Source organism: Haliotis rufescens, unplaced genomic scaffold (genome assembly GCF_023055435.1).
Source record: "Haliotis rufescens isolate VD_foot unplaced genomic scaffold, xgHalRufe1.0.p SCAF_10, whole genome shotgun sequence".
NCBI lineage: Eukaryota > Metazoa > Mollusca > Gastropoda > Lepetellida > Haliotidae > Haliotis > Haliotis rufescens.
The window spans coordinates 9,080,430-9,102,744 of NW_025963780.1; the positions used below are offsets into that span (position 1 = coordinate 9,080,430).

Consider the following 22,315-nt stretch of genomic DNA (forward strand, 5'->3'; position numbering starts at 1 on the left):
GTTATATGGTTTGTTACCGCATTAGCTTTATCGTTGTGTACTCAATCTTTGCACTTTGCAGTTTGAAGGTTTGGAATTACAGGAGATAATTCATATTGTGTTTCACAGCATTGACATATTTCCGTCTAAAGTGTTCATACCAAATAGTGTTATAACAACAAATATCTTAAAACGATTGTTGTATTTAAAGCATGCAATACTTTAAAGGAAAAATGAGTATTCGAAGTATCCTTCAGATATAATGTGACAATACAAATCGAAGTGTGAGATCGCAATCAGGACAAAGAACAATAGGAATTATTAGTTCAGTGTCTTTTTTAAAATTGACACAGACTCGTGTGTTTCCATATCGTATAATAACATATATTGATAAGGAATATAAATTATGTGTTATGCCCACCTTCATAAATTAAATACAGACAATAATTATGTGAACGTTTGGCGAGCATGGTATATACGTTTTTGTCCTATTTACTGCTTAAGGGCGGTCGGGTCGGCTAGTGGTTAAAGCGTTTGCTCGTCACACCGAAGATCCGGGTCCGGTTCCCCACATAGTTACAATGTGTAAAAGCCCTTTTCTGGTGTCCCCCGCAGTGATATTGCTATAATATTGCTAAAAGCGGCGTTAAACCATACTCACTCACTCACTATTTACTGTTTTCCAATGGAAACACACGAGAGTATGTCATTCTGAAAATAACAGGTAAGACCTATTTCACTCACTCAATTCTCTTACTTCATTATTGTATAGTACCAAATAGTTTGTAGCCACGTTTATTCACGGAAACATCCACACATGGGGACTCCTAAACGTTTGGTGAACGTAAGGTAATACGTTATTGAGCAAACATGCAATGTATATTTGAGATTCCTCAGGGATGTAGGGAGTTTTCCAAAAGTAGTTCCTGCCAGATGACCTAATTTGCATATTCATTAGATCGTGATATTTATCGGGTTGGTTTGTCGCATCGATAACCTTTGTTATGTATCCACTGTCTGATAAATGCTATCATTTCCGTGAGTAACCTGTAACGCTCATTATTATTCATCTCGCTAGTGGGATATGTGAGTGTTTCTCCAATTTATTACCTGTTCCGTACTATATGTACTCACTTTCAGGAGGGAGAGTAAACTCAGAAGGGCGACACACTTCATGGCTGTATCTGAAACACACAGTCAATTTGTTAACATTATGTAATAATCCGATGTTGAAATGGCTGGTTATACACTCGTGCCAATGACTGCAAAATGGTAACAATGTGCAGCTTGACAACAGCTGACAATTAAGAAACTAGCACATCTATGACAAGTTAACATGGAAGATAAATGGATATGTTCACGACAAGGCCACATAGTAAACTGTTACCTAATAACTCACGTATCTACTTGTCCAGTAAACCAACATGTTGGCTGGGTGTAAAACCACAAAAGCTTACATATACATAAAATGTACGGAGTAGCGCCTTACGCTGTCACATTAAACGGTTGGATGTCACAGAGCGGCGAGGAATTGTCTCAAATGACGAATGGGTATCACCAGTAAATATAAAAGGTCACCACAGGAAAACTACACCCTGTTTTATTCCACATCAAAGATTTAGACTTTAATGTGTTACTTAACGCCAAAGAGTTTGGACAAGCAAGGTTGACATGGTGGTTTATATACCAAGGTTAAAATTAGTCTTTCGCTGTAAACTGAGAACACTTTATACTATTTAATTGTTCTAATGTGGACGGACAGTAGCGTACGGTACGGCAGATGTGTGCAGTATGATATATCGTCTTTAAATGTAAATATAACAGTTAATGTTTAATGCTTAAACCGTATTCGGTCCCTGGTGTTGTCAGCCCCAGATTGACCATGGTGTTACGATGAACATCAACGCCCCCAGCAAATCCAGTTCCAAGCATTCCAAAATATTGCACGCAGCGACTCAATTTTGGAATGGCGTGGCATGACATTTACGAAGATTGTCTGTCAACAAAGTTCTTTTTAACTGTTAAACACTTCAACGATGTATTCTGTGTATGAACTGACTGTACTGTGAAAGCCTGGCGGATTTCTTACACATAAGATTTTATGCATGCACTTTCAGGGTCATCGTGGGTTATCATGACAAAGTGTTTGTACATGTGATCATCATGCATGATTCTGAAAAATGCATGGCATTATATCTTAATATGATTTTTTTTTATGGTGCACAGAATATTTTTCCGCTGGTATATTACATGCGGTTTGTGTGACATTTTCGTCTAACATGTTTTTACGACGTAAATTATAATAACTTAAAATGCGGTAAATTGTAATAAAAGCTGCGGTAAATTGTAATAGAAACTGCTGTAAATTGTGATAACTCCACCGCGGTAAATCGCAATAAAAAGAGCGGTAAATTGTAATAGAAACTGCTGTAAATTGTGATAACTCCACCGCGGTAGATCGCAATAAAAACTGCGGCAAATTGTAACAACCACTGCGTGAAATGGTAATAAAATATTATTCCTTTGCTAATATCAAAAGAAACATGCACGAAGTTTAAAATGTGAGGCTAAGTTGTTTGAAAATCAAAATCCGGACTTTGAAAAGACTGAATTGATAAAGACTACAATACATTACATTTTTAATATTTGCATTTACTTCAAAGAGAATTCGAGTTCCAGTGATTTTGTTTGGAATTTGAAGGAGGGAGAGATATTACAATTTACTTGGAATTACAGTTTGCCGCAGTTTGTTACAATTTTGCCGTACCTGCATCTCAATAGGAATGGCAGAAATTGAAACAATATCGTTTGTTTGATTTCCTTAAACATGCTCGAGGTTGGAATTGATCATGTTGAGCGCCAACAAACACTGTAACTCGAATTCTGTTTGAAATCCGAAGGCTTGAGAGATATTATTACAATTTACGGCCCTTGGTATTACAATTTGCCGCAGTTTGTTACAATTTGCTGAACCTGCCTCTCTATAGGAATGACAGAAATTGAAACAAAATCACTGGAACTCAAATTCTGTTTGGAGTAAATACCAAATATAAAAAATTTAATGTATAGTCTTTATCAATTCAGTCCGGATTTTTATTTTCAAACAGGTTACTCTCAGAGTTCATGCACAACTTCATGCACGTTTCTTTGTATATTTGCAAATGAATAATATTTTACAATTTACCGCAGTAGTTATTACAATTTGCCGCAGTTTTTTGCGTCGTGACACATATCACTGTACCTCTTAGTTGCATTTTCTGTTGCCATTGAGCCTGCTCGTCTGGAATCGATTATGTCGCTGGTGCTTTGATGGAATATTGTTACTGTGGCGAAAACATTCACACGAAACTTTGTTTAAATAATTCTCATATGATGTGTCCTCCTTGTACCCACAGGTTTAAATTACCATTTTCTTGGTGCGTTCACTTGCTTCAAGACTGTTCTGGTAATATATGGGTAGCGCTAAACCATAAGTAGCATGTCACATGTATTCGTGTTATTAATTTTGCGATTCATCAAATGAACCCACGATCAGTATCTCCTGACAAACCAAGTCGCGCATCTATGTACACCAAATTGCGAGCCTTATGATACGATTCCTTACCTGTTTCCGCTTGACAGTAAGCAGCCGCACAGGTGGATCGTGAGGAGCTTTTTGCAGGGCGCCTCGGGGAATCTCACCCGTATATGAACGTAATTAATATAATGTTTGAAATCCGGATAATTAGTTATTCCTGACTCTAACTCCCGCGGTGTATTGTATCAAACCTTCTGGGGTGATAAACTGAACCACATGTCCGTCTCCTTTGAGTTAATATCTATCTATCTTCTACACCCTGTTTTATTCGGGGGCACTGGTTGCCCAGTCGTCTGGTGGACTGACATTAGCGTTCGGTACGGCAGATATGTGCAGTGTGATATATCGTGATTAAATGTAAATATAAGAGTTAATGTTCAATGTTTCCACCCTATTCGGTCTCTGGTGGTGGTGTCAGCCATATATTGACTATGGTGTCACGATCAACACCAAAGCGCCTAGCAACAACGTTTTCGGTAAATCCAGTTCCATGCATTTCAATTATTGCATATTTGAAATGGCGCAGCATTACATTAACGAAGTTTGTCTGTCAATAAAGTTCTTTTTAACACTTCAACGGTGTATTCTGTGGTTGAATTGATTGGCCTCACGTGTACTGTGTGAGCGTAGCGGGTTTCTTTACACATACTATTTTATGCATGCACTTTCAGGGCCAATCATGGGTTATCATGACAAAGTGTTTGTACGTGTGATCATCATGCATGATTCTTAATGGGTTTTTTTTTTTTTTTTATGGTGCACAGAATATTTTACCGCTGGTACAATGTACATTGCGTACTGTTCGTGTGACACACACACGCGCACGCACGCACGCACGCACGCACGCACGCACGCACGCACGCACACACAAACACATACACATAAACACACACACACACACACACACACACTCCCCATTAGTAGTCACAAATCTGGTATCACGAAGAACATTTGTCTTGTTTTGTTTGTTCGTGTCCTTATGGAAACACAGTATATATATATATAATGTACCAGCGTACCAGTACAATTTCGACAGTTAATCTTAACGCCTCGACCCTACAGTTCCTTCACTCATATTGATGGATTGATCATAATGTATAGCCACTAAGTATCCCATCAATAGGTAATACAGTAGTAAATAGCCCTGTCCAATCATGTGAAATCTGCAGTCAAATACCACACAGTCAAATATTAGTCAAATATATCAAATGCCACACAGCTGTGGGAGCTCTCCACATAATTTAATAGTTTCAATCAGTACACATTCCATTCACCTTTATTCTTCTGGAACACATCACAGAATGCTGTTCTACGTACAAACATGTACAATTACATATTACAAAATGCAGTTTTACGTATATACGAATGGTACACAGTACCGAATGCAGCTCTGCAAAAATACTACTAGTACACATAATAATATGCTGCTCAATATATATACTTCTAGAACACATAATAGAATGCAGTTCCACATATCTACTACTAGGACACTTCACAGAATCACAGAATGCAGTTCGACATATCTGCTACTAGAACACTTCACAGAATGCAGTTCCACCTACATACTACTAGAATACATTACAGAATGCAGTTCCACATATATACTACTAGAACACTTCACAGAATGCAGTTTCACCTACATACTACTAGAATACATTACAGAATGCAGTTCCACATACGTACTACAAGAACACTTCACAGAATGCAGTTCCACATGTATACTACTAGAATACATTACAAAATGCAGTTCCACATATATACTACAAGAACTCTTCACAGAATGCAGTTCCACATATATACTACAAGAACTCTTCACAGAATGCAGTTCCACATATATACTACAAGAACTCTTCACAGAATGCAGTTCCACATGTATACTACTAGGACACATTACATAATGCAGTTCCACATACAAACTAGAAGAACACATTACATAATGCAATTCCACATATCTACTACTAGTACACATTACATAATGCAGTTCCACACATATACTACTAGAACTCATTACAGAATGCAGTTCTACATATATACTGCTAGTGCACATTACATAATGCAGTTCCACATATCTACTACTAGAACACTTTACAGAATGCAGTTCCACATCTATTCTACTAGACAACATTACAAGGTGCTCACCTATTTTGATGCACTTCGCAGGGTAAAACCTTTTTTTTGGAAAATAGATCTCGACTGTCCATCAGACTGGACAAATGCAAGTGATACGAGATGTGGAATCTGATTGGTCAGGAGGAGGACACGTTTGATGACGCACAATTAGTCATGTAGCAGGTGGTTAACACTGAAACTTTATATTAGATTCTACTTAAAGGAGCACTTGGCTCTGGATTCTAGGATCCACTCAGTGGTCTAGTGGTAGAGCGTCCGCACAGAGAGCGGAAGGTCGGGTGTTCGATCCCTGGCCGGCCGTGTCATGCCAACAGTCGGTACTTGTTGTTACCCTGCTTGGCGCTCGGTATTAAGGGCCTAAATCAAAGACTGGTCGGCTTGGAGTCTCTATGCTGTGTGGGGTATTCATGTTAAACTACGGCATGGTATCTCAGTGGGCTAGCACATAAAATCGGCATTAGTCCGGACCGGTACAAGCAGCAACACGCACGCAAGCACGCACGCACTTGCACACGCACACGCACATACGCACATACACACGTGCTATGTAAGTGCAATTATCTTGGACGCCACGTTTAACCCCATTTCACCTCAGCTCACCTCAGGACTCTACCCTGCTGTCCGATACTGCTTTTTGTGTGTCGATTTGCTGGATGAAGCAAATGACCTGGGCTTCCTTCCGTAATAGAGACGATCTTGTCATGGGTCACAAAAATACACACAAAAAGATATTCATATTAATATATGAGAGTATGTTGCTTCGTAAATACAGACAATTGTGTTTCATCGGAAACATTATACAGAATATGATTTATTAGAATTACATTAGTATTACGGCCAGACGTGTGCATGTTTTTCACGTGTACCGCTTTGGTGAAATGAAAAAACAAACACGGATAATGTGATGACAAATCTGGCTACATAATAAAGCGCTTGTTGGATGCCATGTAATAGCAGAAACCTGACCTATATTGATCATCGTCTACAGCAAGATAGGAACTTCTTCACGAACACCCCACGGAACCTCCGTCCAAAAAAACAGAAGAGTATAAAATTGACGGCCGAATTGATGACTACTGATATCTGACTGACACCGCTTATATAGCCACAAATCTCCGAACACTCATCCAAAGTGATTGCCGAATTGACTTCATACATGATCAGCTCCATACAGGCTGCTGCGAGTGACACTAGGAAGACTACCACCACTGCCAGAACCATTGCTGTGAAACGCTCCTTCTCACTTCCTTTCCGCTCCTGTTTCTGAAGGTTAGGCTTTGTACGGTAGAGCTTGCGGACCATGATCGTGTTAAGGATGACCAATAGGACTCCAGGGATGACAAATTTGACGATGACGTTGATGTAGACCAAGTAGACTGTCAAGTACCAATAGTTGTAGGACATATCAGAGATGCCCACTACTAACATGGTTTGGTTGAACTCGGGTACCCAGTCCCATTTGAGATACACTTCAAAATAACGGGGTACATTGTATAAGACACACATCATCACGACACCCATGGACGTTTTTATGGCTCGGGAGATGGTGCAGAACGATGCTGCTTTGAGAGGATGGCACACAGCGATGTATCGTTCAACGTTGACTGCAACAACGATGTAGATCGACCCAGTATGGGAGATGCTGGATATGGCGAACATTGTAGGGTATGCAGGCAGCATGAAGTGATAGACATAGGAAGAATAATAATCTGTGTAAACCAGGAGCCATTTCATACCAGTGATTAAGATATTTGTTAACAGCAAACAACTGTCAAACATCGCTAGAACTATCAGGAAGATGCTTGTGGAACTTTTCATCTCAGGACTTAAAAGAATTATCATTGTTACGATATTTCCCCCAATTCCTACAAAGGAAATGATACTACAGACTACCCCTCCCAGGTAATACCAGTAGATGTATACACGATCAAGGTAGTTATCCGGGATCCCAGCGAGGGTGGTAGGAGGGTTATCGTCGGAGTTATTTCCCTTTGACTTGTTATGTTGAGGTTCCTCAGAAGACCATATGGTGTCAGCTTCAGTGGTGCCATTTCTTGATATGATCAATGTGGTTGATGTTGTGTTTTGCGACATCAGCTCGCCCCCTTGAATCTGCAGAAAATTCAACGGCATGTTATATGGTTTGTTACCGCATTAGCTTTGTCGTTGTGTACTCAATCTTTGCACTTTGCAGTTTGAAGGTTTGGAATTACAGGAGATAATTCATATTGTGTTTCACAGCATTGACATATTTCCGTCTAAAGTGTTCATACCAAATAGTGTTATAACAACAAATATCTTATAACGATTGTTGTATTTAAAGCATGCAATACTTTAAAAGGAAAAATGAGTATTCGAAGTATCCTTCAGATATAAAGTGACAATACAAATCGAAGTGTGAGATCGCAATCAGGACAAAGAACAATAGGAATTATTAGTTAAGTGTCTTTTTTAAAATTGACACAGACTCGTGTGTTTCCATATCGTATAATAACATATATTGATAAGGAATATAAATTATGTGTTATGCCCACCTTCATAAATTAAATACAGACAATAATTATGTGAACGTTTGGCGAGCATGGTATATACGTTTTTGTCCTATTTACTGCTTAAGGGCGGTCGGGTCGGCTAGTGGTTAAAGCGTTTGCTCGTCACACCGAAGATCCGGGTCCGGTTCCCCACATAGTTACAATGTGTAAAAGCCCTTTTCTGGTGTCCCCCGCAGTGATATTGCTATAATATTGCTAAAAGCGGCGTTAAACCATACTCACTCACTCACTATTTACTGTTTTCCAATGGAAACACACGAGAGTATGTCATTCTGAAAATAACAGGTAAGACCTATTTCACTCACTCAATTCTCTTACTTCATTATTGTATAGTACCAAATAGTTTGTAGCCACGTTTATTCACGGAAACATCCACACATGGGGACTCCTAAACGTTTGGTGAACGTTAGGTAATACGTTATTGAGCAAATATGCAATGTATATTTGAGATTCCTCAGGGATGTAGGGAGTTTTCCAAAAGTAGTTCCTGCCAGATGACCTAATTTGCATATTCATTAGATCGTGATATTTATCGGGTTGGTTTGTCGCATCGATAACCTTTGTTATGTATCCACTGTCTGATAAATGCTATCATTTCCGTGAGTAACCTGTAACGCTCATTATTATTCATCTCGCTAGTGGGATATGTGAGTGTTTCTCCAATTTATTACCTGTTCCGTACTATATGTACTCACTTTCAGGAGGGAGAGTAAACTCAGAAGGGCGACACACTTCATGGCTGTATCTGAAACACACAGTCAATTTGTTAACATTATGTAATAATCCGATGTTGAAATGGCTGGTTATACACTCGTGCCAATGACTGCAAAATGGTAACAATGTGCAGCTTGACAACAGCTGACAATTAAGAAACTAGCACATCTATGACAAGTTAACATGGAAGATAAATGGATATGTTCACGACAAGGCCACATAGTAAACTGTTACCTAATAACTCACGTATCATCTTGTCCAGTAAACCAACATGTTGGCTGGGTGTAAAACCACAAAAGCTTACATATACATAAAATGTACGGAGTAGCGCCTTACGCTGTCACATTAAACGGTTGGATGTCACAGAGCGGCGAGGAATTGTCTCAAATGACGAATGGGTATCACCAGTAAATATAAAAGGTCACCACAGGAAAACTACACCCTGTTTTATTCCACATCAAAGATTTAGACTTTAATGTGTTACTTAACGCCAAAGAGTTTGGACACGCAAGGTTGACATGGTGGTTTATATACCAAGGTTAAAATTAGTCTTTCGCTGTAAACTGAGAACACTTTATACTATTTAATTGTTCTAATGTGGACGGACATTAGCGTACGGTACGGCAGATGTGTGCAGTATGATATATCGTCTTTAAATGTAAATATAACAGTTAATGTTTAATGCTTAAACCGTATTCGGTCCCTGGTGTTGCCAGCCCCAGATTGACCATGGTGTTACGATGAACATCAACGCCCCCAGCAAATCCAGTTCCAAGCATTCCAAAATATTGCACGCAGCGACTCAATTTTGGAATGGCGTGGCATGACATTTACGAAGATTGTCTGTCAACAAAGTTCTTTTTAACTGTTAAACACTTCAACGATGTATTCTGTGTATGAACTGACTGTACTGTGAAAGCCTGGCGGATTTCTTACACATAAGATTTTATGCATGCACTTTCAGGGTCATCGTGGGTTATCATGACAAAGTGTTTGTACATGTGATCATCATGCATGATTCTGAAAAATGCATGGCATTATATCTTAATATGATTTTTTTTTATGGTGCACAGAATATTTTTCCGCTGGTATATTACATGCGGTTTGTGTGACATTTTCGTCTAACATGTTTTTACGACGTAAATTATAATAACGCTGAAAAGTGTAATAAAATGCAGTAAAATGTTATAACACTGCGGTAAATGTAATAAATCTGCGCAAATTGTAATAACTTAAAATGCGGTAAATTGTAATAAAAGCTGCGGTAAATTGTAATAGAAACTGCTGTAAATTGTGATAACTCCACCGCGGTAAATCGCAATAAAAAGAGCGGTAAATTGTAATAGAAACTGCTGTAAATTGTGATAACTCCACCGCGGTAGATCGCAATAAAAACTGCGGCAAATTGTAACAACCACTGCGTGAAATGGTAATAAAATATTATTCCTTTGCTAATATCAAAAGAAACATGCACGAAGTTTAAAATGTGAGGCTAAGTTGTTTGAAAATCAAAATCCGGACTTTGAAAAGACTGAATTGATAAAGACTACAATACATTACATTTTTAATATTTGCATTTACTTCAAAGAGAATTCGAGTTCCAGTGATTTTGTTTGGAATTTGAAGGAGGGAGAGATTTTACAATTTACTTGGAATTACAGTTTGCCGCAGTTTGTTACAATTTTGCCGTACCTGCATCTCAATAGGAATGGCAGAAATTGAAACAATATCGTTTGTTTGATTTCCTTAAACATGCTCGAGGTTGGAATTGATCATGTTGAGCGCCAACAAACACTGTAACTCGAATTCTGTTTGAAATCCGAAGGCTTGAGAGATATTATTACAATTTACGGCCCTTGGTATTACAATTTGCCGCAGTTTGTTACAATTTGCTGAACCTGCCTCTCTATAGGAATGACAGAAATTGAAACAAAATCACTGGAACTCAAATTCTGTTTGGAGTAAATACCAAATATAAAAAATTTAATGTATAGTCTTTATCAATTCAGTCCGGATTTTTATTTTCAAACAGGTTACTCTCAGAGTTCATGCACAACTTCATGCACGTTTCTTTGTATATTTGCAAATGAATAATATTTTACAATTTACCGCAGTAGTTATTACAATTTGCCGCAGTTTTTTGCGTCGTGACACATATCACTGTACCTCTTAGTTGCATTTTCTGTTGCCATTGAGCCTGCTCGTCTGGAATCGATTATGTCGCTGGTGCTTTGATGGAATATTGTTACTGTGGCGAAAACATTCACACGAAACTTTGTTTAAATAATTCTCATATGATGTGTCCTCCTTGTACCCACAGGTTTAAATTACCATTTTCTTGGTGCGTTCACTTGCTTCAAGACTGTTCTGGTAATATATGGGTAGCGCTAAACCATAAGTAGCATGTCACATGTATTCGTGTTATTAATTTTGCGATTCATCAAATGAACCCACGATCAGTATCTCCTGACAAACCAAGTCGCGCATCTATGTACACCAAATTGCGAGCCTTATGATACGATTCCTTACCTGTTTCCGCTTGACAGTAAGCAGCCGCACAGGTGGATCGTGAGGAGCTTTTTGCAGGGCGCCTCGGGGAATCTCACCCGTATATGAACGTAATTAATATAATGTTTGAAATCCGGATAATTAGTTATTCCTGACTGTAACTCCCGCGGTGTATTGTATCAAACCTTCTGGGGTGATAAACTGAACTACATGTCCGTCTCCTTTGAGTTAATAATGCACTTCACTGCCTACTTGTTGTCTTCTGTGGAACCATTATCCAATTTTAACTAGCTTCTGCTAGTACGAAATTGCCGATTAGTGCTGTAATAAACACGACACGTGCACTATTAGCCATACCATAAAAGATAACACGGATCAAAGACATTATTAATAATGTACCAGCGTACCAGTACAATAACGACAGTTATTCTTAACGCCTCGACCCTTCAGTTCGTTCACTCATATTGATGGATTGATCATAATGTATAGCCACTAAGTATCCCATCAATAGGTTATACAGTAGTAAATAGCCCTGTCCAATCATGTGAAATCTGCAGTCAGCTCTGAACATTACTTGATAGTTTCATTCAGTACACATTCTATCCACCAGTATATTACTGGAATACATCACAGAAAGCAGTTCCACCTAAACCCATCTAGAAAACACATTCCGAATGCAGTTCCACATATATATTGCTAGTGCACATTACCGAATGCAGTTCCACATATATACCACTGGAACACATTACAGAATGCAGTTCAACATATATACTACTAGAACACATTACAAGGTGCTCACGTAATCTGATGCACTTCGCAGGGTATAGTAAAACCCTTTTTTAAGAAAATAGATCTTGACTATCCAGTTCCACATATATACAACTAGAACACATTACCGTATGCAGTTACATATAACACATTACAGAATGCAGTTCCACATTTATACAACCAGAACACATTGAAGTATGCAGTTCAACCTATATACTACAAGAACACATCACAGAATGCAGTAAATATATATACTACTAGAACACATTACAGTATGAAATTTCCACATGTATACTACTAGAACACATTACAGTATGCAATTACAGAACACATCATAGAATGCAGTTCCACATATATACTACCAGAACACATTACCGAATGCAGCTCAACCTATATACTACAAGAACACATCACAGAATGCAGTAAATATATATACTACTAGAACACATTACAGTATGCAATTTCCAAATTTATACTACTAGAACACATTACAGTATGCAGTTACAGAACACATCACCGAATGCAGCTCAACCTATATACTACAAGAACACATCAGAGAATGCAGTAAATATATATACTACTAGAACACATTACAGTATGCAATTTCCACATTTATACTACAAGAACACATCACAGAATGCAGTAAATATATATACTACTAGAAAACGTTACAGTATGCAATTTCCACATATATACTACCAGAACACATTACCGAATGTAGCTCAACCTATATACTACAAGAACCCATTACCGAATGCAGTTCCTCATACATACTACAAGTACACATTACCGAATGCTGTTTCACATATATACGACTAGAACACATTATAGAATGCAGTTCCATACATATACTACTAGAACACATTATATAATGCAGTTCCACATATATACCACCAGAACACATTACATAATGCAGTACCACATGCTAGAGTGGGTGATTTGTGTTAACGTGGCTTTTAACGGTATTCCAGTTATATCGCGGCGTGTCAGCTTAATGTTGGAGGAAAAGCCGAAGTGATGCAGGTCTTGGACGTTTACAACTTCGATGAAACCCAGAAGCACGGATATGGTGCTGACAAACCTTGAGTGAGTGAGTGAGTATGGTTTTACGCCGCTTATTCCAGCAATATCACGGCGGGGGACACCAGAAATGGGCTTCACACATTGTACCCATGTCGGGAGTCAAACCCGGGGCTTCGGCGTGACGAGCGAACGCTTTAACCAACCTATATACGACAAGAACACATTACGGAATGCAGTTCCACATTTATACTACCAGAACACATTATAGAATGCAGTTCCACATATATACTACTTGCAGAGAATAGGGAGTTTAGTGACTACAGAATGCCATTCCACAAAAATACTACTGGAACATTTTGAAGAATACATCTCCATATATATACTACCAGAACACATTACAGTATGCAGTTCCATATAGATGCTTCTTGAACACATGACAGAACACAGTTATAGAACACATTATAGAATGCAGTTCTACATATATACAACTAGAACACATGACAGAATGCACTTACAGAACACATTACAGAATGCAGTTCTACATATATACTACCAGAACACATTACAGAATGTAGTTCCATATAGATACTTCAAGAACGCATAACAGAATGCAGTTAAAGAACACATTATAGAATGCAGTTCCACATTTATACTTCTAAATAAAAAATAGAATGCAGTTCCACATATATACTACCAGAACACATTACAGTATGCAGTTCCACCTATATACTACTATAACACATTACAGTATGCAGTTCCACATATATAACAACTCTAACACATAAAAGAATGCAGTTCCACATGTATACTGCTAGTGCACATTACCGAATGCAATTCCACATATATACTACTGGAACACTTTTCAGAATTCAGTTCCACATATATACCAGCATAACACATAAAATAATGCAGTTCCATAGAGATACTTCAAAAACGCATGACAAAATCTAGTTATAGAACACATTATAGAATGCAGTTCCACATTTATACTTCTAGAATACATTATAGAATGCAATTCCACATATATACTACTGGAACACTTTTAAGAATTCAGTTCCACATATATACCAGCATAACACATAAAATAATGCAGTTCCATAGAGATACTTCAAAAACGCATGACAGAATCTAGTTATAGAACACATTATAGAATGCAGTTCTACATATATACTACAAGAACACATTACAAAATGCAGCTCCGACTATATACTACTAGAACACATAATAGAATGCAGTTCCACATACATATTACTAGAACACATTATTGAATGCAGTTCAACATATTTACTACTAGAACACATTAAAGAATGGAGTTACAGAACACATAACAGAATGCAGTGCCACATATCTACTACTAGAACACATTACTGAATGCAGTTCCACAGCGGTACTACTAGAACACATAACAGTATGCAGCTCCACTTATATACTACAAGAACACATTTCAGTATGCAGTTCCAACTTTATACTATAATAACACATTACAGTATGCAGACCAACATATATACTACTAGAACACATTACAGAATGCAGGTACGGATAAATACTAGAAGAACACATTACAGATGCAGTTACAGAACACATTATAGAATGCAGTTCCATATTTATTCTACAAGAGTACATTACAGAATGGTGTTCCACCTATATACTACTAGAACACATTACAGAATGCAGTTCCACATACATATACTACTAGAACACATAACCGAATGCAGTTCCACATATGTACTCCTAGAATAATGCACTACCACATATATACTACAAGAACGCATTACAAAATACAGTTCCACCTACATACTCCCAGAACACATAATAGAATGCAGTTCCACATATATATTCCTAGAACAATGCAGTTCCGCATATATACTACCAGAACACATTACAGAATTCATTTCCACATACATAAGTGCTAGAACACATCATAGAATGCAGTTCCACATATATACTACTAGAACACATTACAGCATTCAGTTCCACTTTTATACTAATAGACCACTTTAAAAAATGCAGTTCCGCAAATATGCTACCAGAACATATAATAGAATGCAGTTGCATATACATAGTACTAGAACTCATTACTGAATGCAATTCGACATATATACTAACAGAACACATTACAGAATGCAGTTCGACATATATACTAATAGAACACTTTAAAGAATGCAGTTCCGCATATATACTACTAGAACACATTACAGTATGCAGTTCCACATATATACGACTAGAACACATTATAGAATGCAGTTGCATATATGTACTACTAGAACACATTACCGAATGCAGTTCCACATATATAATACTAGAACACATTATAGAATGCAGTTCCAATAAAGAGACAGGAGCGCCACCTAACGGTGTGTAGTGCAGCAGCAAAACCAACTTACCACCGAAGGTAACATTTTGAGAAGTTCCTCATATCAACAACGTCTAGAAGATGAGCTGTGAAATTGCAAATTATACAGCCAGAATCGGCTGTTTTCACTTAATCTTTATCAACTTCATGTTCAAAAGAGCTAGACGAGCAGCCATGAGGCCGCACGTGCTGCGCGTGCCGAAGAACACCAGGTTACTTTTGCGTCTCTGTTTCTTTGTGTCCGTGTTGACGTTGACACTTAGCAACGATGTTGAGTCCAACCCAGGCCCGCCAAAAACCCGCCAACTGACGATTGAGGGAGAGTTTACTGCTTCTGAAGTCTTAAAAGAACTGAAAGAAATGTGTCGGGAAATAAATGTGAACTTTGATAAACTTAACCGAAACATTGAATCTGTTGAAAGGGATATGTAATTGGTGATGGAGGAAAATAAAGAACTAAAAGACACTGTGAATAATCTATCAAATAAAGTGGAATATCTGGAGGGACTTAGCAAGAGAGATAATCTGATATTCTATAATGTTGAACAATCAACTGGCGAAACCACAAGTGTAATCGAAAATAAACTTAAAGAAGTTATCACCAAAATGGAACTGAGACCCACATACTTTGTATATGATGATATCAGACGACTACCTACCAAGACCTGTACTCGTGGCTATTAGAAATTCGCTTGACAGAAATTGAAAGGATCAAGTAAACTGAAAGGATCGAAGTTTGGTGTCTCTCAGGATTTTCCAGAAAAAGTACGACAAACTCGACGTTAGTTGAAACCGTTCTAGATAAGGCAAGAGATGAAATGAAGTATGCAGCACTGAGATACGATAAGATTCAAAGTGATAACAAACTGTACAGATTTGATCACATAAATGAAAATCTAATACACATAAAGACATTCTCACCAGTCACTAGGGGTGGTATAAACAACGCAGCAGCAGTGACGGAATCAGCGGAAGCAGCAGATACGAATGATGATGATTAGGGGTGTGGCCAACGTCCATTATGTACAGATATCAGCCTAAAACTGTCAGTGTGGAACTGTGAAGGTTTCAAGAGATTACTACAAAAGAGTCTTTCTTTAGATTTTATCAATATACATCAAATAGCATGTTTCGTGGAATCCTGGTTGAATAAAGAAGATAAAGTAGACATTAATGGATATAATACATACAGCAAAACCAGAACTAAAGCAAGTGGTGCTATCAGAAACTCAGGCGGGATACTCACATTCGTGAATCAAGATATTTCATCTAACGTCTGTGAATTACATGGCTGTACTAAAACAGATAATGTCCAGTGGATAAAACTTCAGTTAATCATTACTGTGGTGATAGGCACTGTATATTACTCTCCAGAAGGGTCAACCAGCTCGCACCCAAAGGAACAATTGTTTGATATTCTAGAAGAGGATATTGATACGTTTCGAAGTACTTTTCCTAAATGTGAATTCATTCTACATAGTGACTTTAACGCAAGAACTGGGAATTTAGCAGACTTTTTAGAAAATGATGATATCACCTATTTGCCAATTAACGAAAATGTAAACTATATAATGGATGAACCCACCCCAAGAATATCTCAAGGCAAAAATGTAAACAAAAGGGGAAAGTCATTGTTAGACTTTTGCAAGAAAAATGAACTCCGTATCTGCAATGGCCGTTTATTTCAAGATAAAGATATTGGGAAAATAACTTGTGTTGTAAATGAGGGCCAAAGCGTTGTAGATTATGTTTTGTGGTCAAATAACATATTCCACCAGTTTACCAGCTGCAATATTTGTAACGAAGTTGAATCCACACACTTTCCTATCACATACTCTGTCTTGTTCAAGGGATATAGATCACCTAAGTTGACCAACGATACATTATCTAAAAAGTCAAGATATGTCTGGAACGAGAAGAAAATGGTAAAATACACTGAAAATTGGAATTTAATATCGGAACATTCTATCCAAGAAATAACAACAATAGCAGCATGTGGGCGTGTCGAGGAAGTGGCTGAAAAATTCCACGACTTGCTACTGTCATGTTCAAAGGACTTCAAGAAATCATCAGTATCCACAGTTAACAAGGGACATAACAGGTTGGACGCGGAGTACTACCAAGCCAAGTGTGACGCACGCCGTAAACTTCGTGCATTTCATGCAACTAACTGTACACGCGACCGCCTCACCTATATCGAAGCATGGAAATCATACAAACATTTATGTCACCTGTCAATTGTACACGTGCTCTCAATATGAAAACGGGAAAACTTCAGGAGAGCCTTCTTAATAGGGACAACAAACAATTCTGGTCAATTCTAAAGGAAAAACGACAATTCACAAACCCAGTTATTACACCTGCTGAGTGTATAAGACATTTTGAAAGCCACTTTAATAGTATAAGCACTTCACCTGAAGAACAATTCTTTATTGAAAGCATAATAGACTGTATTGACTCAATCACCGATGATTTGATAGATACAACTGTAAATACGAATGATTTAGATAGAGTCATTAGTTATGATGAAATTACTGCTGCTATTTCAGGTATGAAAAAGGGCAAAGCTCCAGGATATAGTGGTATACCAATTGACTTTTTCAAAAATGCTCCATTTGCTTGTGTTAACCTATTACTGATTTTATACAATGCAGTATTGAGAACTGGTATCTATCCAAAACAGTGGTCACTTGGTGCAATACTTCCGATTCATAAAACGGAAATGTTAACAATCCTCAAAATTATCGCCCCATAAATTTATTGGAAGTTTCTGGTAAAATATTTGCTATAATTATATGTGAAAGACTGACCAAATTTGTTGAAACTAATGATATTCTTATCCCTGAACAAGCTGGTTTTAGACATGGATTTCAAACACTGGACAACATCTTTGTTTTAGATACATTGATCGATAAATATTTTGCTTTGTATAAAGGTCGATTATATTGTCCTTTTATTGACCGTAAAGCTGCATTTGATTCAAGTAATAGAAAAAGTATCTTATATAAGATTTGGTTATACAACATAAAAGGAAGTGTTTTTCGCCTCATTAGAAATATGTACTCCAATGTTCAGTCATGTATTTCACTGCAGGATGGTTTTACTGATTTTTGTCAACGGCTCAAACGGTGTGAAATCAGGGATGTCAATGTCGCAGAGGCTTATGCAGGGTAATGGAGAGACACAAAAGCATGCTGTTTTTACAACCGGATTTATTCCAATGATGGTCCACAATCAGTGGTTATGATGATGATGAAGAAACCCTAAAACACAATATTTACAAAATGTAGGCAAACATCATAACCAATAGATCATTAAAAAAATACTGCCATTATACATCCATTACATGTGTTTGATATGCCAATCAATAAGATATAATGTGAACACTTACTTTACATTTAGTACGGTAAAGCATGTTATGGAGGATATCTCCTCAGTGAGGATGATATCACTGGATACACTACAAAGCAATTAAATAATGCTATATTAAGCAATATAACATTACAATAGTATAGACAATTATGCCATGACATGTTGACATAAATATATGTATAACTAAGGGAAGTAACCCTCACCTCGTCTAAGGGACGGAGGCCAAACCACAAGATGTCATCAAAACTGGTCATCCAGTATCTTACGTGACCTGATAAATGATATATAACTACATGAATCTTACTGGTATGGTAAACATCACATATATTTTATACATGGCATGTGAAACTCATCTAGCAGTATAAAAATCAACATTTTTAGGTATTTCATATGTATGATAAAATCAACAAATATACTGGTTTGTTTTTTTAGACTTTCATGATAAAATAGTACCAATACATGCTTAAATCTAGAACACTCATTATGCATATACCTCAATGGTAACATCTTACAATATTTAAATATATATTGCACTAACATGAATATACTGATAATTCATGTTTATAACATATTCATGATATACTGTACTTATGGAACATAACTGACTTAATATGAGTGTACTAAAATACATTATATATACTAGAAACCTAAGTACAATGATAATAAACATATTTAACTCACCCCAAACTGAACGGTCCTTTCCCAGTTAGAGTTGTGACTAGAAATGGTGCACATAGTAGAGGTGAGAAGTACATGACCAAGGTGGTCATGTGACGCGAGAAATACAAAGCCAGGCCAAGCTGACCGACAGAGAACAATAGACTAGGCTGAGACCGCAGTAGCCTTAGCACAAAGAATCAATCACCACATGTTAGATTATGTTACTGAGGTGTGAGTTAGTGGACTAAGTAAACTAATTTATTTAATAAATACACTAATCCTAAAATACCTATGTTTTGGATAAGTTTATACTAAACTACTTTTAAAATAATCCCAAATATATACATCCTGCCACATACTCCCCCCTATTGTGAAATGGCGTCCAGGTATTTCCTGAAACAAACACAAATACAGATATCAGGCTATATACAAATTCACAATCAGAGGTGTAGAATTTTAAGAATTCGTGACCAGTGAGAGTATGGCTCTATAGGCATCGGCGGGGAGGTCCTTCAATGTTCCATTTTCTGCTAGCGATCTCAGGTAGTTGGCTCTTCTCTCCCAATCTGCTGGTGGTACCACTGTTTGTGCCATAGCATACTCACCACTGGTGATCCAAGCTGGTTGACGCCTTTCTCTTCCAGATCGTCTTGGTGGTATCGAAGGAGAAGGTGCTGTCTCCTCATTGGTTGGCAGGCTTTCTTCAGAGTGAATTTCTCCCTCTGTTGGAACATCTCCTTCCTTTGGTAATGTCTCCTCTTCGTCCACAGGTTGCACCTGAGGCTCTGTCTCACCTGTCTGTGTCACATCCTCCTCCCTCCCCTGAATCGCGGCATCAGGTAAACTCGCTGTATAGTGGTCCCGATCCAGGACTGTTTCAGTGGAGTCATCTTCAGCAACCTCAGCACTGTTGTCTTCGGAAGTCTTCGGGACTGACTCAGCAGGTGGAACTTCTTTCACTAGTAGAGTTACATCTACTTCACCATCGACACTGTCGCAATCAGTTGAGTTTGGCTCTTCTGTGCTGACAACTGTCTGGTCCTTCTTTTCTTCCTGTTCCTGCCTTCTCTTCCTTGGTACACTTAAGTACACTTAAAATAATCCCAAATATATACATCCTGCCACATCAACTATTTCCACTACTTTTTTCATTGTATATTAATGATGTTATAGATTTTCTGAATGTAGATGAGGACAGATGTATAGAACTGGGTATTTGTAATATTTTTATGTTACTGTCTGCAGATGACATGGCACTCTTCGATAGTACAGTAAAGGGTCTACAAAAAAGACTTGACAAATAACTGTTTATTGTAAAAAATGGAGCCTCTGTGTTAATGTTGAGAAAACTAAAGTAGTTGTTTTCAGAAAAGGTGGTAGGCTTAGGAACTATGAATTTTTTTATCTTGACAATAGACCATTGGAAATAGTTCCTTCCTATAAATGTTTAGGTGTTCAGTTCTCTAGTAGTGGTTCCTGGTATAAAACACAGAAAACTCTGTCATTTCAAACGTCTAAGGTTTTGAATACAATGCGTTCCCAATGTAATAATTTTAGAAATTTACCATTGTCAGTATTGCTGTATATTTTTTATGTTAAATTGTTTCCAGTGTTGACTTATGGATCGGAAATTTGGGGTTTTCATCCATCGCCAGACGCAACCCGTGTTTACGATACTTACTTTAAGCAATTACTCTGTCTTGGTAGAAGCACACCAAATGTTGTTGCTAGAGATGAAGTTGGATATTGTTCATTAAAAGCTAAGATGTACATCAAAATAATTAAGTATTGGCTGAGATTATTTTATCAACAAGATAATGTGATTCTACAGCAGGCTTATTCTTTTCAATATAGATTAGCTGAATTAGACAAGAGTTGTTGGGCATATAATGTTAAAATGCTTTTATTTAAGTACGGTTTGGGATTTGTTTTGAAAAACCAAAATGTTAATTGTATCACTTCTTTTTTGTCAGAGTTTAAATAGCGTTGTAAAGAGATTGACTACCAAATGTGGTTTAAGGATTTGTCAAAATATTCTAAATTGAAAATGTACCAGTCTGTTAAGACTGTCTTTAATTTTGAAGAATACCTATCACTTGTCATTGTACATCCTTATAGAAATTCTTTGATTAAATTTAGATGTTCAAACCATAAACTTATGATTGAATACGGACGTACACTTGGTATAAGTGCGAATGAAAGATTCTGTTCATTGTGTATCGTACCTTGTGTCGAAACTGAATGCCATTTTTGTATGATATGTCCATTCTATAATGATATAAGAAGTTTATTACCGAAATACTATTTACAAAACCCAACTCTTTTTAAATTCCAACAACTACTGTCATCACAAAATGCTTACACTGTATATGTCTTAGCGAAATATATTTTCCTGTCAATGAAAAAAAGATGTAAACAACTCAATATTAATTAATTGTCACTTAGATTGTGCAACGTATAATATTGTATGGCGCTCAATCGAAAAAAAACAATGAAATATGCATTGTATAATGGGCCGGTGGCCCCTTTACTGCAATAAACTCTCTCTTTATATGCATACTACTTCCCGAGACCAGGGAGTTCACTGACTACAGTCAGAGAACTCATTTGCCTCGGGAAAATAGAACAAGATTGTTTGAGGCAATTTCTGAGGATTTGAATGATATAAATTGAGTTAAA

The 22,315-nt window shown here is 37.3% G+C and overlaps 1 protein-coding gene across 1 annotated transcript; it reads right to left on the reverse strand.

The window, feature by feature from the left end:
- Positions 1-6,661: 6,661 nt before the first annotated feature.
- LOC125377695 (FMRFamide receptor-like) lies at positions 6,662-7,819 on the reverse strand. The gene has a single exon (XM_048391641.1). The coding sequence runs from the start codon at positions 7,817-7,819 to the stop codon at positions 6,662-6,664; it is 1,158 nt and encodes a 385-aa protein (XP_048247598.1).
- Between the last annotated feature and the right edge of the window lie 14,496 nt (positions 7,820-22,315).